At 45.1% G+C, this 16,629-nt stretch overlaps 6 protein-coding genes across 9 annotated transcripts; 2 read left to right on the top strand and 4 right to left on the bottom strand.

Annotated features, from left to right (window-relative positions):
- Positions 1–111: 111 nt before the first annotated feature.
- LOC6733444 (cullin homolog 1) lies at positions 112–4,167 on the top strand. Of its 2 annotated transcripts, none has more exons than XM_039292811.2 (4): positions 112–234; positions 960–2,067; positions 2,129–3,175; positions 3,239–4,167. In XM_039292811.2, exons 2-4 carry the CDS (start codon positions 1,192–1,194, stop codon positions 3,638–3,640), a joined length of 2,325 nt encoding a protein of 774 aa, XP_039148745.1. In that variant the 5' UTR covers positions 112–234; positions 960–1,191; the 3' UTR covers positions 3,641–4,167. The 2 variants fall into 2 exon arrangements, with proteins under 2 accessions (XP_039148745.1, XP_016026394.1); XM_016167605.3 differs by having other exon boundaries at positions 147–337.
- LOC6733445 (odorant receptor 43b) lies at positions 4,064–5,805 on the bottom strand. The gene is made up of 3 exons (XM_002080466.4): positions 5,030–5,805; positions 4,343–4,700; positions 4,064–4,280 (listed from the first exon to the last, which is right to left on the bottom strand). The coding sequence occupies exons 1-3, from the start codon at positions 5,803–5,805 to the stop codon at positions 4,203–4,205; spliced, it is 1,212 nt and encodes a 403-aa protein (XP_002080502.2). The 3' UTR covers positions 4,064–4,202.
- A 508-nt stretch (positions 5,806–6,313) lies between these two features.
- On the bottom strand, positions 6,314–8,285 carry LOC6733446 (probable lysine-specific demethylase 4A). The gene is made up of 4 exons (XM_002080467.4): positions 8,041–8,285; positions 7,882–7,973; positions 6,953–7,816; positions 6,314–6,895 (listed from the first exon to the last, which is right to left on the bottom strand). The coding sequence occupies exons 1-4, from the start codon at positions 8,194–8,196 to the stop codon at positions 6,520–6,522; spliced, it is 1,488 nt and encodes a 495-aa protein (XP_002080503.1). The 5' UTR covers positions 8,197–8,285; the 3' UTR covers positions 6,314–6,519.
- Positions 8,286–10,769: 2,484 nt separating this feature from the next.
- Positions 10,770–14,099, top strand: LOC6733447 (putative inorganic phosphate cotransporter). Of its 2 annotated transcripts, none has more exons than XM_002080468.4 (4): positions 10,770–10,925; positions 12,260–12,469; positions 12,533–12,987; positions 13,052–14,099. In XM_002080468.4, the coding sequence occupies exons 1-4, from the start codon at positions 10,892–10,894 to the stop codon at positions 13,784–13,786; spliced, it is 1,434 nt and encodes a 477-aa protein (XP_002080504.2). In that variant the 5' UTR covers positions 10,770–10,891; the 3' UTR covers positions 13,787–14,099. The 2 variants fall into 2 exon arrangements, with proteins under 2 accessions (XP_002080504.2, XP_016026395.1); XM_016167606.3 differs by lacking the exon at positions 10,770–10,925 and adding an exon at positions 11,422–12,201.
- On the bottom strand, positions 13,832–15,166 carry LOC6733448. Of its 2 annotated transcripts, none has more exons than XM_016167295.3 (4): positions 15,027–15,166; positions 14,833–14,965; positions 14,628–14,776; positions 13,832–14,565 (listed from the first exon to the last, which is right to left on the bottom strand). In XM_016167295.3, the coding sequence occupies exons 1-4, from the start codon at positions 15,155–15,157 to the stop codon at positions 14,157–14,159; spliced, it is 822 nt and encodes a 273-aa protein (XP_016026397.1). In that variant the 5' UTR covers positions 15,158–15,166; the 3' UTR covers positions 13,832–14,156. The 2 variants fall into 2 exon arrangements, with proteins under 2 accessions (XP_016026397.1, XP_016026396.1); XM_016167294.3 differs by having other exon boundaries at positions 14,303–14,565; positions 14,623–14,776.
- Positions 15,167–15,225: 59 nt separating this feature from the next.
- On the bottom strand, positions 15,226–16,594 carry LOC27208194 (ribonuclease H1). Its single transcript, XM_016183807.2, has 5 exons — positions 16,189–16,594; positions 16,076–16,132; positions 15,788–16,023; positions 15,462–15,732; positions 15,226–15,401 (listed from the first exon to the last, which is right to left on the bottom strand). Exons 1-5 carry the CDS (start codon positions 16,528–16,530, stop codon positions 15,306–15,308), a joined length of 1,002 nt encoding a protein of 333 aa, XP_016026398.1. The 5' UTR covers positions 16,531–16,594; the 3' UTR covers positions 15,226–15,305.
- Positions 16,595–16,629: the final 35 nt, after the last annotated feature.

The following is a 16,629-nucleotide window of genomic DNA, read 5'->3' on the forward strand; positions in this document are numbered from 1 at the left end:
AGAGCTTGAACACAAAAGCGATATTTGAGATCTTTTAGCTCCCAATTGGAGAATATAAACTAAAATCCGTGTAAAAAATTCCCTGAAACATGAGATCGCCGCCAATAGTGGCGCCAATAAATAGATCGCCATCGATAGTATCCGCTGAGTTTGCCTTAAGCGATACCACTGTCGAGGGCATTACAGCGGAATGGCCGAACGGTCACTCATTTTAATAGTTAGGAATAAACGAAAGTTAGTAATTTTCACAGAAAAAAAATTAATTTAATTATAAGTAAAACCGTGAAACACAATTTTAATTTAGTTTAGTTTTAATTTTAACAGCGTCTGGCAACAGGTAATATAAAGCAAAATGAAGGAAATGCATAGACACGGGGATTTCGGGCTTTGAAAATGGCGAACAAAAGAGAAAAAGTGTGTGTGCTCCAAGGGGAAATCAAATCTCGACGTCACGAAAAGAAAACTCAGGCGCACGGCTCAATTTTCCACGAAAATGAATTTCGTTCGGGGGGAGCTATGTGAATATCGGAAAAATGTTAACTATTTAGTTGTGAAATGGTTATGTGCGCTATCTTTTCTCTTGGCTTTATTTTATGTGCCTTTGTGTGGGTGTATGTGTGAAGGCGAGGGCGACTGCATATGTGTGCATGCGAGTGTTTATTTAACCAGGAAGTTGGGTTTTCGAACACGATCTATCGATAAGCGGGGGTGGTGGTGGGGCTTCACCTGCCATGCGATTGGCCAATACCCTACATTGCAGGGCATGTCCGACCACCGCGCATTGCATTACAGCTTGAGCTCGGTGCGTGTGTGTGTGTGTGTGTATTCCGCAAGCCTCTCTTTTATTGCTGTGACATTGGATCATAATAGGCGACCTTCGGGTCGTCGCTTTTAACGTGGCGAGGCCTACTTCATTCCCAATCCCATTCCATTTCTGTACCGATTTGTCTCGCCTGCAGATTGACACTTTAAATTCCAAAATTGGAACACCGATTCGTCAAGATTCCGGCCACAGCTCCCAGGACGAGAGCCGCGAAACGACGCCACCTGGAAAGCAGCAGCAATCCCTTGTCGCCCGCGCAGCATTCGCCACCTAGGGTCATTGCCTTCTCCAGCCCAGCGCCACTGCAGGGACAGCATCCTCCAGTGGAAGAAGGCAGAAGGCCGTTGCCACAACCCACCGCCGCCAGAATGAACCGCTCCGGCAATTCCCAGACCACACAGAAACTCGTCAACCTGGACGATATCTGGAGTGAATTGGTCGAGGGCATTCTACAGGTGTTTGAGCACGAGAAGTCCCTCACCCGCAGCCAGTACATGCGTTTCTATACGCACGTCTACGACTACTGCACCAGCGTGAGTGCAGCTCCAAGCGGACGGAGCAGCGGAAAGACAGGCGGAGCACAACTGGTGGGCAAAAAGCTGTACGACCGGCTGGAGCAATTTCTGAAGTCATACCTAAGTGAGCTTCTCACCAAGTTCAAGGCCATCAGCGGCGAGGAGGTCCTCCTGTCGCGCTACACCAAACAGTGGAAGTCGTACCAGTTCTCCAGTACCGTTCTGGACGGCATCTGCAACTACCTGAACCGCAACTGGGTGAAGCGCGAGTGCGAGGAGGGGCAGAAGGGTATCTACAAGATCTACCGACTGGCCCTTGTTGCCTGGAAGGGGCATTTGTTCCAAGTGCTAAACGAGCCGGTCACCAAGGCAGTGCTCAAGTCCATTGAGGAGGAACGTCAAGGCAAGCTCATCAACCGGTCGCTGGTCCGCGACGTTATCGAGTGCTACGTGGAGCTCAGCTTTAACGAGGAGGATAGCGATGCCGAACAGCAGAAGTTATCCGTCTACAAGGACAACTTCGAGAGCAAGTTCATCGCAGACACGTATGCCTTCTATGAGAAGGAGTCGGACGCCTTCCTGTCCACCAACACGGTCACCGAGTATCTGAAGCACGTCGAAAACAGGCTGGAGGAGGAGACGCAGCGTGTTCGCGGCTTTAATTCAAAGAACGGTCTTTCCTATCTGCACGAGACCACGGCGGATGCGCTGAAGTCCACATGCGAACAGGTGGGATTGCCTACCGTGTCCAATCTTAAAGCCGCCTACTAACCGAATCAATGTCTTTCAGGTTCTTATCGAAAAACATCTGAAAATCTTTCACACCGAGTTTCAGAATCTGCTCAACGCAGACCGAAACGATGATCTGAAACGGATGTACTCCTTGGTCGCCCTCTCGTCCAAAAACCTGACAGATCTCAAGTCCATCCTTGAGAACCATATACTCCACCAGGGCACGGAGGCCATTGCCAAGTGTTGCACTACCGACGCGGCCAACGATCCCAAGACGTACGTCCAGACCATCCTGGACGTGCACAAGAAGTACAACGCCCTTGTTCTGACGGCGTTCAACAATGACAACGGATTCGTGGCCGCTTTGGATAAGGCGTGCGGAAAGTTCATAAACTCGAACGTGGTCACGATCGCAAACAGTGCTAGCAAGTCGCCCGAATTGCTGGCCAAGTACTGCGATCTGTTGTTAAAAAAGTCCTCGAAAAATCCCGAGGACAAGGAGCTTGAGGACAATCTTAACCAGGTGATGGTCGTGTTCAAGTATATCGAGGATAAGGACGTCTTCCAAAAATATTACTCCAAGATGCTTGCTAAGCGCTTGGTTAACCACACATCGGCTTCGGATGACGCCGAGGCTATGATGATCTCCAAACTGAAGCAGACGTGTGGTTACGAATACACCGTAAAGCTTCAGCGGATGTTCCAGGATATAGGCGTCTCAAAGGACTTGAACTCGTACTTTAAGCAGTACCTGGCCGAGAAAAACTTGACCATGGAAATAGACTTTGGCATCGAGGTCCTGTCCTCAGGCTCTTGGCCTTTCCAGCTGAGCAACAACTTCCTGCTTCCATCTGAGCTGGAGCGGTCAGTGCGCCAGTTCAATGAGTTCTACGCCGCCCGCCACTCTGGTCGCAAGCTCAACTGGTTGTATCAGATGTGCAAGGGCGAACTGATAATGAACGTCAACCGCAATAATTCCTCCACCTACACCCTACAGGCCAGCACCTTCCAAATGTCAGTGCTGCTCCAGTTTAACGATCAGCTTAGTTTTACTGTCCAGCAACTGCAGGACAACACACAGACGCAGCAGGAGAACTTGATTCAGGTGAGATTGAGTCGTGTCAATCGATAGATAGATAGAGGCTTACGTAAGAACTTCTCCTTTCAGGTATTGCAAATACTGCTCAAGGCGAAGGTGCTGACCTCCAGCGACAATGAGAACTCGCTGACGCCAGAGTCGACGGTGGAGCTGTTCCTAGATTACAAGAACAAGAAGCGCCGAATTAACATCAACCAGCCTCTGAAGACTGAACTTAAAGTGGAGCAGGAGACTGTACATAAGCACATAGAGGAGGACCGAAAATTGCTGATCCAGGCGGCGATCGTCCGCATCATGAAGATGCGCAAACGACTCAACCACACCAATCTCATTTCGGAGGTGCTTAATCAGCTGTCAACGCGCTTTAAGCCTAAGGTGCCCGTGATCAAGAAGTGCATTGACATCCTGATCGAGAAGGAGTATCTAGAGCGAATGGAGGGACACAAAGACACATATAGTTATCTCGCCTAAGTTTTTGTTAAATGAACAACCTTCGCTGTTTCATCTATGCCAGCCATTAAAATATCATCAATATACTTAGATTCGTGTCAACCCTCCGCTCCCCTTCTCCTAGCCCGAAATAAACTGCCGCCGAAACATTCGAACTAGAAGCGAGCTAAAAATACTCCATGCTTCTCATATGTGCAATTCTCGCCAACGCGTCACACTAACTTCATCTTCCGACACCCAGCACCTCCTTTAAAAAAAAGGCCAGTCGCAGGGATCAAGTGAACCCATTGACCAGATGACAGCCGATGAATCCGGCCTCTGTAGGAACATATTCCAATTGCCGAGGACAAGGTTCCAGATTCCCAGCCTACAAATAGACTTCTGCAGGGGCTGTACGGTATACATATGTAGCGATTTTCTTTACTTCCCATTGTTCGATCAATATTTGTTTTAACTAGCTTATGTTTATTCATAATTCGCTGTATGCATATACGATTATTATAATTCTACGAAGCAATGTGTTAAGTTCATAAAACTATGTACGTTTACCTCTGGTGCGGTCATTTTTCTTGAGTATTCTGTTCTATTCCTTAATGCTTAACTTTTGGTCCAGGTTCATACCGCTCGCGATGGCGTAGACGGTGAAGGCGAACTTTGCTACCTGCAAGGATTGAAGTTCGGACTTACTTCCTTTCCCGTTCTCACCGAGAGCAGTGGACTTACATTGATGTTAGTGGCCAGATTAATATTGAATATGTTCATGGCGGTGAAGGTCATCGGCTGCTGCAGTTTCTGCAGGAACTGGATGACAGTCCGTTGGTATCGCTTGTCCTGCACCCACCAGGCGGAATGGAAAAGTGCGTCGGCCAGCTCGTTGCAGTCGTCCACGATGGCGTTGCAGTAGAAGCAAAGCGGAAAAGTTTGCAGAAGGACGGCCATAACGTAGGTGACTATGCCGAATCGGGTCGATTGATCAGCGAACAACACCATGTTGATCATGATGATGCCCAGGATCGATCCGCATATGATGAATTGGGCAAATATCGTGCCAGAGATGATTGGTTGAATGGCATCACAAAAACTGCATGGGAAACAGTGGGATGGGTTCTTAACATTGAAATTTTAACTTAAAGCATATATTTTACAAAATGTAAGCTAATTTATTTGAAATAAAATAGTTTTATGTCGAATCGTTTGATATACCATTTATTTTATCCTGCATGTAAAAATATACTCTTATGTATTCAGAAAGATTTAGCATTAACGGATATTTCTATTCAAAAATAGATTTGTAGAGGAATTCTTAAAAGTTGTACTTTTATTCAGTTTTCCGAATAAATTCAGATCAGTTAAGTGTAAACATAATTCACGGTAGTTAATATTTCCTGTAGGATGATCAAACAGACTTACTTTAGCATGGTTCTGTGTGCCTTGATACAATCCACCAACGATTTAAACATGTAGCTCGGGTCGCTGATACCCTCGTTGCTGGGATCGCCCAAGTAAATGATGCGGTCCTTGAGCAAGAGAATATGAGTTCGCAGGGCTGCCACGTAAATCACAGGATAGGAATCGGTGGCCGTGGCCACATATATGGCATAACCCACGATGAAGTACTCCAGAAAACTCTGGATGTACATCTGGGTCCGATCGACTCGCCAGTTTATGAACGGATAGTACGTATTGTACGGAACACGTTGGTGCAGTAGTCCGTCCAGTAGCGTGGATGTGGCGTAGAGGACGTAGACCACGACGAAGGTCAGGTACAGCCTGGTAATGGCGGCCACCATGTCGCGAACCTTGCGCTTCTCCGCCGGCTTCACGCAGTACTTATCCAGTTCGTCAAAGTGCTTGTTGGCCAGCTCCAAGCGGTGCGTATAGATGATCAAAGTGAAGAACTTCAGAGCGAAGCACCAAGTGTTGAGGCACAATTGCAGGGATTGCAGCAGCAGCTCCGGCGGGAACTCCGCCAGATGTATCACATAGTTGATTGGGAAACTTACGGGAAGTATCAGCATATTGTAGGTGAACGAAAAAACCCTCCAAATTTTACGGCCTATACCGAAATCGTTCTTCAAGTTCAAGCCCGAATTTCGCAGCGTCTCCATCATATATGCATTCGAGTCCCTAGACCGTATAGGCTCCGATATAGGAGCCGGATAGATGAGCTTAAAGTGTCCGAACATCTTTTGTTTCGAATGTTTAAGGCTATAAAATAACTGGCGATAGGAGGAGTTCGGAATGCTTTTATAGTCCGCGATTTGTAGTTCTTAATTAATGTTTGCCAATTTTGTAGGCGTTTCTCTTTGGGTTGCAAAGAATTTTACACATGTCATAACATATCAAAGTATTAACCGATATATCTGTGTGATTATAGACATTGGCCTTTAGGGTGTTCTTTAAAAAAATGATTCGTTCTGATAGTTCTTAATTAATGGTTGCCAATTTTGTAGGCGTTTCTCTTTCGGTAGCAAAGAATTTTACACATGTCATAACATATCAAATTATTAAACGACATTTCTGTGTGATTATAGACATTGGCCTTTGGGGTGTTCTTTTAAGAACGATTTTGGCTTTATCAGATTTAAATTGTGGTGCAATACTTCTTTCGGTGGGAACAGACACTTGGTAAATTAAAATGTGAACGGACAAATTCAGTCTGTCCTACAGCTACAGCTAAAAAATTTAAACATATTTGATCCAAGAACATATTTGATTGCAAGAATTTGCTTGTCTCCTAAATTATACACACATATCTTCTTTGTGATGTCGTCATGTCTGCTTAAAATGTATAAAAGTTTACCAGAAGAATATCACTACTAGATCTTTGATTGCTGCGGCGCGAAAATCTAACAAGGAGATCAAAAAACTGCCAGCAAGCAGTGCCACATCTGGAATCCTCAATCCTCGTCGTCAAGTGTGAGTACTTTTGTCTGGAAGCGCATACGTTTGGTGTTCTTTACTACACCGTTGGTGAGCAGGTTGGCCCCGGAATCGGGACAGGGCAGTTCATTCCATAGCCGCTTTACGCGCACCACAGCCTCAGTGTTGAAGTCGTATCTCTTGGGCGCGGAAGATGGTTCAGGTACAGACGCAATTGTTGGGAGTTTGCGTAGTTTGACAACTGGCTGCAGCTGGCGGCAGCTGCTATAGCTGCTCACGCTGGCCTTATCGTCGACATCCTCGGTGGATTCCGCGTTTTCTTCACATCCATTGCCAGCCAGCGAGCAGCCTCGCTTTTGCGGAGATTCTTCCTTGGATTTGGCAGCACGTAAGCTGAAGTATGAGGTTATCTTAGTAAAAGTAAGTCAACTTCAATATCTAATGTAATACCTTTCCTGTTGCTCGTACTCATTCAAAGTGGGCGGTGCTGCAGCGCATATTTTACCCGGCTCCTCGGGGTGACAGCCCATGTCCTGACCTTTCAGCCAATTATCGTACCGCTCTGGCTGGAAACGGCGCACAAATGTCTCCATCGAGATCTTAACCATGTCGCTGCGGCACCGGCATATACTAGCCCGCTTGCCGTACTCGATCCAACGCTTCGACGCGAAGTTGGTCGACTCGGCGCCGTTGAAGCCATGGTTGAACCCGGCATGGTACCCGAAGGGAAATGTGATCATGATTTCGCCCGCCTCCTGCGTGATCTTGTTGTAAGGTATGTTGTGCTGGCGCAGCACCTTCGGACTGATCATGGTCATCTTATGGCGAAGATAGGCATTGCATTCCTGGTAGTTCTCAGAAAAGGTTTCGTTCGCCAGCTTCTCCAAACGTCTGCCATACGCCGGCGGAATGGCGTACCAGGTTTTGGGTGCTCCAAAATGCAGATAGTTAATAGAATATAAATCCATGTCCTCGGTATGCCAGGCAAAAGAGCTCTTCCACATCCCAAAGTAGAGGTAAGCCGTGTTTACTCCATCGATGATTATGTTGTAGTCAGTGTTGACCAAATTTAATATGGTGTCCAAACGCCCAATGTTCCACACGTCAAGTTCTTCGTCACTCAGCGATCCCTTGACATCGGCAGCATACAGTGGCGATATGTAGGTGATGTTCTTCCAGTACTTGCGCTCCAGATCGTCGTAGTCGAAGTGCCTCGGTGTCTGGTGCAGTTCCGAATTGGCCTTCTCCATGAATTGGCGCAAGGTCATCTGCCGGCGCTGCTGGATGTTGATTTGCTGGTACACCCCGTGGGCCCTGCATTTACATTCAAAAGTTGTCCCATATTTTTGTCCAATGAGCCGTAAATGAGGAGCACTTACCCAGTGACCACTTGGCAAATTGGCGCTGGAATGGTCATGTTGATGTTTTCTATGTCGTAGCCCGACTTTCGGGGAACCCATTCCGCAGGTGGCTGTATATAAAAAAATTACCAATTACCTATATTTATGTGCAAATAGTTGGGGGCTGGGCCAGCTTACTTGGATTTTGGCCAAGCCGGCTAAGTGTGCTCCGCGGGACTCAATGTACTCAATGTAGGCGGAAAAATTTTTGAACTCCTCGTAGCTGGGACGGAAGGTCATGATGCGGGGCACTTTGTTCTGCTCTTCATCGCCGAATGAAGATCTCGTGGACATGTTGAAGGAGCAACACAAAAAATTAAGCAAGCGAAACGAATCTCCTTTGTCTAGTGTGACCAGATAACAAGAAGTATAATGTGACAAAGAAATAGTTGTTTTTCCGTTAGAAAATTCTTTTGAAATATAAGAAAAATATCGTTTATTTTTACCAAGTAACTTTTAAACAGATTTTAAATATTTATTGCGATACTGGTAAGGTATGTATATGAATGGAAATTAAAAAAAATACGTAATAATAGGTATTTTTTAATAGTAAAAAAAATGTTCAATTGTGCGATTATTAAAAACGAAATAATAATAAAGAACACAATTTATTCATTTTTTTGGAGTTTGATGGCCTTCTCAAAATGAAAATTGGATTGTTTGGAGAAACAGCACATTTTTACCAATTCGGGTTTACCAGATCGCCAAAAAAATTCGATCTTATCCCTACCAATTTGGAACCACATATTTTTAATCTATAATAATAGCGATCTATAATAATTAGCGATTGCAATACATATTTACCTTCTGAAACTAAGCCAAAAACAATAAAGAATGCAATAGTAATAGTCGAGTTCCTCGACTATCAGATACCCGTTACTCAGCTAGTGAGAATGGGAACGCGAAATTTAATAATTTTTCTGGGATATCAATAGATTTTTTATTTTTCTTATTTATTTATTAAGAGCTAACAATTCATTTAAATTAAGGACTAGCGAATTAATTTGAGATATGGCAGCATATACAATATTTGGTGTATCCTTGTTTAGATCTAGATATATAGTAAACTTGTGAAGGTTACAATTTAATGGTGGTACAGATTGGTGATTTTAATCTATTTAAGGACATTTAATATTTTTAATGAAGTGGGATTTGAAAGGAGCACTATTTGGTTGGTATTGTTAAAAATGTTGCTTTTATGGTTCCTAAGATGGTAAAGGTGGACAAAAGAGTTTGCAGTGATAGGTTGTCGTTGCAGAACGGGCAGGTTGTCTGTTTGGTTTGGTCAAGGTAGTGCTTGTGTTTTATTTGTGTTTGTCCGAGTTTGAGAAGTGTAAGATTTATTTGGTCTCTTCGTGAGATCGACAAATTTTTAAAGATAAAAAAAAAGAGGGAATGCTATAGTCAAGTTCCCCGACTATCAGATACCCGTTACTCAGCTAATGTGAAATGGAGCACGAAATTTTGTCTTTGATCTGGGATATCGATAGATATTGGGGAATAAAATGAGAAAAAATTAAAAAAATTTCAAAAGTGTGGGCGTGAACGGTTTGGCTGTTTTAGGGCATTAGAATAGGTGTGGCAAAATTTTTTTTTAACAAATCGATACAAATTTACAACACTAATAAATATCAACACATTTTTAAAATGTTTCTGTTTGCTGAATCTCAGTTCCTCAGATCTCGACGTTCATACGGACAGACGGACATGGCCAGATCGACTCGGCTATTGATCCTGATCAAGAATATATATACTTTATATGGTCGGAAACGCTTCCTTCTACCTGTTACATACTTTTCAACGAATCTAGTATACCCTTTTTACTGTACGAGTAACGGGTATAAAAAGGGGGGAGGTGTTATATATCTAGATGTCTGTATAAAAAAATGCCAGTGCAGATTCTTGTATTTTGTCAAATTTTGCGTTTGGATCATTTGCTTATCGGACAAACGTAAGAGATTTCAAAGCATTAATGTAATCAACAACGTTATCAGCATTACCACTATATGGTTCTTCTGATCACAAGATGTAGTCTAAGTGTTTGTTTCGTTGTCATATTCTCCTAATACCATTAAATACTTCTTAATAAGAATTACTATGACTATTATGGTTATGATTAAATATGTTTTTATAGCATTCAAGCTACTTAAATGCTAAAAACAATTATTTAAATCATGGTTAACTCTGGATAGGCGTATTATCTTTTTCGCGTATCTATCACATAGAAGTTGCACACTCCGCAGTGATAAAGATTTAAGGCCACTTCAAATATTTCAAAACGTCTTTGTTTGAATTATAAATAACGTGGTACTTTCTCCTTACGTAATACTTGATTACCCCCTGACGAAAGCCTTGAAGGCTGACACATGGTATATCTTAGCTATAAAGGCTTTCCCCAGAATCTACTTGGGATCAGAAGTGTTGACAGCTCTAATCGGAAGCTATAAAACAATTAGGCCAGGATAATCAAGAGAATTCTGTGGAAAGTGCACACAACAAGAGATAACAATTGAATCATTGGCTCTAAAAGGGATTTCGAGTGCAGGCCAGTAACATCCGATATACATATGTATACGTATGAGATAACCCTTTCTGCATCAATTACTGATCCACTTTTTATAACCACCGGACATATGCGATCGGTTGGGTTCAATCGCTTCCAGCCAGTAAAAGAAAATCAAAGCGAAGACTTAATGTAATTTGCATTGGATTGGACAATGCGGGGCAAGTGCCGAGCACTTTGGTGGGGTTTATGGGTTTATGATTATTGCCGCGATAGTGACGGACGATCTGCGTAGCCACGCGGGTACTTGAGACCTGGAGGCGGAGCCCCCTGTAATCAGGAGACTGCGATTTTGTGGTATCAGTATAAAAGCGAAAGGTACAACAATCGCTCCGCAGTTTACCATCGTTTTCGGGGCCAGCAACTTCGGCCAGGCTGATTTTCACTTCACCGAGTAATTATAAATAAATCGGAGAGACATCTAAAATGGGTTTCGAGCCCTCTGTGGATAAGGCAAGGCGTAAGTTTCGGATCGAAGAGAAAATCAGTGTTAATTAAGATAGTGCCAATACGGCTATTCACATATTTCGAAAATAAAAGTAAAGCACCATAACTAGAGTTTCATAGAAAACCTTCTAGAGACTCGAAATTGAAGTGTCAATAGGTTTGATAAGATGAACATATGGAGTTACTGAACAGAAAAATATCGCGGCTTATAGTTTATGAAAATAAAATATTAGGAACAATATGGTTCCCTAGTTAAAATCCGTTCCCTTGTGAAACTACTTCAATGTGGACTGTGTACGTTCACGTAGTGACGAAACGCACCAGGAGAGTGTGTAAGGCGACTGCTATGAGGAATGAAATTGCCGGGTGGGGAAATAAATATTTTTATAATACTTGTCGATTGAGTTTTAATTAACAAATTAATATAGACATTTGTTTGAAAAGTCAAGTGCAAAATAATTTTTCGTCACAAAAGTTGATATCAGAACTTTAGTATGTTGAGGGTGCGTTCGTCACTTGTCTGATCTTAAAGGCATACCCAACATATAGAGCACTATCAGTATCAGTTATACCGCTGCTCTCTTAATCTTCTCCATAAGTGCTCTTCACAAACCACTAGACCTACCCTAAGAGTTTGGTCAATGTTATTACAATCTAGACGTCTGGCTATATTTGCAAACCATATCTTGATAAATCGTCTATCAGACATCTGCCGAGACTTACGACTTTATGAAGGATCAACAGAGATAAATCGGCCTGACACAAAGAAAATATTTATTAACTGCGCGAAGGTTGGCCAGCGTGTTCATCTGCAGGGAAAGCAATTTCTGGCGATCTAATCTGAAGATCCATCCAGTTCCAGTTCATAGGAAGAGGCAATCGAGCTTTACGACTGTATTCACACGTTTGGTCCCACGGTGGAGTCCCCTCCACTACGCGAACTTTTCCATTGAGAGCACACATCTGCTTTTGTTTTCCTCATTGGCAGGCGTTAATGATAATGAAAATATTATTATAATAAAACCCAAAGAGTTCCGTCGGAGCCGCAATTAATGAAATCATCACTATCAGAGCATTGTTAAACGGCAATAAACCGTAGATTGAGGTCCTAGAAAATATCGACCAAGTGACAACAATTTGCACCGTGCACTTATAATGGGGCAATCAATAAATCGGATGGCCAGACGCCAGTTAATTCCGTAACTGATCAGACATGGTTTATTATTCCAGTGGAGAGAGAAGACCCCTGCTAGCCAGAGTAGTTCCGAATCCGCTTAGGAGATTAGCCTGTAAATGAGCTTATCTTTAATCTCTAAACTAAATAAATCATTTGCATACCCATCTCAGCTGGAGGTCTTGGCGTGCGACACTGGCAGGCGGTTCTTCTGTTCGTGGGCATGATGATCAACTACTTCCAGCGGGTCAACATCTCGGCTGCCATCGTGCCCATGACACAGTCCACCGCGGGTGCTCCGTTCTACAGTTGGGATACGTCGGACAAGTCCCTGATCCTCAGCAGCTTTTTCTGGGGCTATGTCGTCTCCCAGGTGCCGGCAGGTGAGTGGCTGCAATCTAGGCCGGAATCTACTCGTACTTACCACCTCCTTCGCAATTTTGTAGGACTGCTGGCCAAGCGATTTGGAGCCAAGTTAGTGCTGGGCCTGGCGACTGCAATCGGAGGTATTTTGTGCTTCTTCCATCCCATTGCAGCTAAAAGTGGGTGGCAGAGTATCTGCGCTCTGCGCGTCCTTACCGGGCTGGTCCAGGGCACGGTTTATCCGTGTGTCCACACGCTGCTGGCTAAGTGGGTGCCACGCACGGAGCGGGGACTGCTAACCACTGGCGTTTATTCGGGAGCACAGTTCGGAACGGCTGTCATCCTGGTCAGCAGTGGCTTCATCTTCGAATCCAGCATGGGTTGGCCAGGGTTGTTCTACCTTTCCGGTGGTATCAGCCTGGCCTGGGCGCTGCTTTTCTTCTGGCAGGCGGCCAATGAGCCGGCTACAGCCAGCAGGATTAGCAAAGGCGAGGTGGAGTATATCGAAAGCCTTACGGGCAGCAACAGCTCCAGTCAGGTGAGTGAAGATGAGAGATAAGTCAATTGAAGAGAAATTTTAATGGAGCAACCTCTTCTTTCAGTCTATGCCTGTGCCCTGGATGTCGATCTTTAGGTCGCCAGCCTTCTACGGTCTGCTGGCCGCACATTGTGGATTCACCTGGGGCTTCTACACGCTGCTCACCGAAATGCCCACTTACATGAGCATGGTTCTGCAGCTAAATGTCAAGTCCAATGCCTTCCTCTCCTCGCTGCCATACTTTGCCATGGGCCTGCTGTGCTTTGTGGTCAGTCCCATATCGGATTTGCTCATCAACAGAGGCACCATATCGATCACCACGGCTCGCAAGCTGTTTAATTCGATTGGACAGTGGGGCCCGATGGCTTGTTTGATTGGGCTGGGCTACATGACAGCCGATGAGAAAACGTGGGCCATTCTTCTGCTGACGCTGGCGGTGGGCATCAATGCGGGCTGTTCCTGCGGATATCTAATCAATCACATCGACCTGTCGCCAAACTTTGCCGGCCCTATGATGGGAGTCACCAATGGGATAGCGGGAGTGACCTCCATAATAGCTCCTTTGGTGGTGGGAGCGATCGTATCGGATGAGGAGGATCCCAGCCAGTGGCGCATGGTGTTCTTCATTACAGGAGGAATTTACCTAGTGTGCAACACTATTTTTGTGATATTTGGCAAGGCCACTATTCAGTCGTGGAACGAACCCCCATCGACGTCTAGCACGATGACGCTCCGCAGCCACCAGGAGAACGATTCAAAGTCCATTGCTCCCACGTCAGATAAAGACATTCGGTACTAAGCTCTCGACCTGCACCTGGACGCCATGTACATACATTCTCGTTAATTGTAGTAATTATAAGTTATTCTTATTTAAGCTTGCCGCTGTGACAGCGTTATTTGGATATGCCTAGCTATAACTAAAGATAATGGTTTATGTTTACGCTTATGCTTAGGGAAGCTTAATATGACTTAGTTGTGTGATAAGCCCAAAATATGACTTTACTATGTGTGGCACGTTTCGAAGGTGCTTAAGCCGCTTTAACTATATCAATAAGTGAGTTGTGTATGCAAGCAGCATATTAATAAATATTTACAGTCCTGTGTCATCGCCAGAATGTATTGTTTAATTAGCCATCGCTGACCTTGAATCGCACCGACTTCGTCGCCTGTTACTTGACCTTTTGCTGCAGAAGTCGCTGCTCGTTCAGGCGCTGATTGATGCGTCGTGTGTTGGCCATCGAGTGGATAATGGTCCACAGGGCCAGGGACCAACCCAGCAGGATCGTGCCGCACAGAACCGGACCGTAGGCGCTAGTCTGGCCTACCGGAATCTCGGCACGCAGCGGCATCTTCAGCTGGCAGTCCACGTGCACCCGCCTCCAGTTGCAGCGCTCCAGATTAGCCATGGTCGTCGGCTGGCCATCCTTGACGTGGTTCTCGTCGAAACGGCTTTCCGGCGCATTCAGGCAGTAGAGCTTATCGGGCCGGGCAACCAACTCGTTCTCGATGAGCGCACTATCAGCCATCGGGCAGTTGAGATAGAGCTCGGGTAGGGGTATGGCCACCGTGGCCGCCGATCTGTGGGGATTAGTTGATTAGTCTAGTGGACGAAAACAATTCAGACTTCAAGATCACCACACCGCTTATCACTGGGGGCATGGTAGCGAAAATGCAAGGGCAGAGCCAGCGATTCCGTAATCTTTGGTGTACCGCGCAGTAAAACGGAGAAGGGCTGCGCCCGTTCCGTGGCCACTTCAATGTTGACGAACTTGGGGTAGATGGCATTTAACTGGGAACGAACATTTTTTTATAGTAACCCTTGTAACTAATTCCCAAATAACGCACCCTCTTCAAACGCTGCAGGTCATCAAGTTCGTCTGTGCTTATGTAAACGGATGCGGGCAAATCCTGGAGCAGCACATACTCGCAGTCCTTGCCCACCAGGGGAATGTCGAACCGCATACGGTAGTTGAGGGTCCTGCATAAACATTTATCACTTTAATTTAAGTAATCCATAAACCGCTCTCCAATATAAAAACCTGTGCATGCCGGCTTTGTCCATTTCCACGTGAACAATAGGTGGTTCGACTACATAACAATGGCCCGCTCCTCCCAGTAGCCCCAAAACCAGGGTAAGCAGTAAGCACTGGTTATTTCGCTTGGAATGCATTTTTTGTAAACTAACTTAACTTAAAAGCGACTGAAGTAAATTGTAAATAAAAACATTTGGACCAGGGCTGTCGCGTAACTTATTTCGATTTATTCAGCGTTGCCACATCAATTACATTCTACAAAGACGGTAAATTTAAAATTGCTTATCAACCATGTTTCTCTTTATACAAGGCGGATCCTTGCCGCGCCAATTTGTCTGCCATTTCATTGCCCTCTATGCCCTTGTGGGCCTCCACGTAGTTCTAGGGATATAAACTGAAGTCAAGTATATTCGAGCACCTCATTTAAATTTAGTTACGCACCCATTTCACGGTAATGTTGTTGTCCTGAAGCAGTTTATCCAGTTCCTTGAAGTCAACGACGTTTTTAACAGGCTGATTATTCTTTAGCTTCCAATCCCTTTTTTTCCAACCCGCAACCCACAGCGTTATGGAGTTGATCAAAAACTGGGAGTCTGTGCTGATGCACAGCTTCTGTATTCCCAAGTCTAGAGCTGTTTTAATGGCATGAATGGCCGCTTGTATCTCACCTACATTATTTGTAACGCGTCCTTCCACGGGCTTGGCTGCATTTCTGCAAAGAAATTATAGCTTATAAGCAAAGTTATTGTGCCGAAGTTACCACTTACAGCTGGTGATTCTTGCCGAAATAAACGCCATAGCCGGCACAGGCGCCGGCTTGTCCATTGCCTATGCAGGAGCCGTCCGTGTACACAATCACATAGCCCTCGGCATCGATTTCGAACTGGAAGGCACCCACTTGCTTGAGTCCTGTGGCTTCTGAGACCTGAGAGGCATGTCGTGGAATCTTGTTGCGCATATGGCTGCTGGCCGCGACCTTCCGTTTGCGATTGAGAATGTCTGCCTGAAAGAAGCTATGTTTAACTTTTTCTACAGTATGTGCTTCGGTCTCCTACTAAATTGCTTCTACTAGATGGCTTGGGATCTCCCTCCACCTCGTTCATGGCCGCATTCTGAAAGGAGGGAAGGTCAGGACTCCGCAAATGTTTGTATGTATATTCATGCTTACCAGAGCATCCTCGGCTAGGTCGTGATCCTCTTCGGGCCACTCCTCTGTGTATTTGGGGCTCTCATTCACTTTGATACTGTTCTTCCAACTGGCCAGTGGCGCCTGTCCCTTGCCCAGCGGCACGGCCACATCCTGCGGAACATACGACTTACAGCCATTAACGAACTGATCCGCTTCCTGGCGTGTCTTAAACTTCTTGTATTTAGCGTTCTTGAAGCCCTTGACCTGCTCCTCGCACTCTGCCCAAGAATCGTAGACTCCAGACTTCCGCCCACTAGCTACAGCGTAAAAGGCCATCGTGCAGCGTTGGAGGTTCCAACAAAAATACCGCGGGAGTAACATAATTTTCTTGCGTTGTCTATCGAAACATATGTGGCACGGCCTTGCCGGATGTGCGAGTGTAAACAAACCGGGCGTGTTGCCAGATCATTCAAGTCGTGG

This window comes from Drosophila simulans, chromosome 2R (assembly GCF_016746395.2).
Source record: "Drosophila simulans strain w501 chromosome 2R, Prin_Dsim_3.1, whole genome shotgun sequence".
NCBI lineage: Eukaryota > Metazoa > Arthropoda > Insecta > Diptera > Drosophilidae > Drosophila > Drosophila simulans.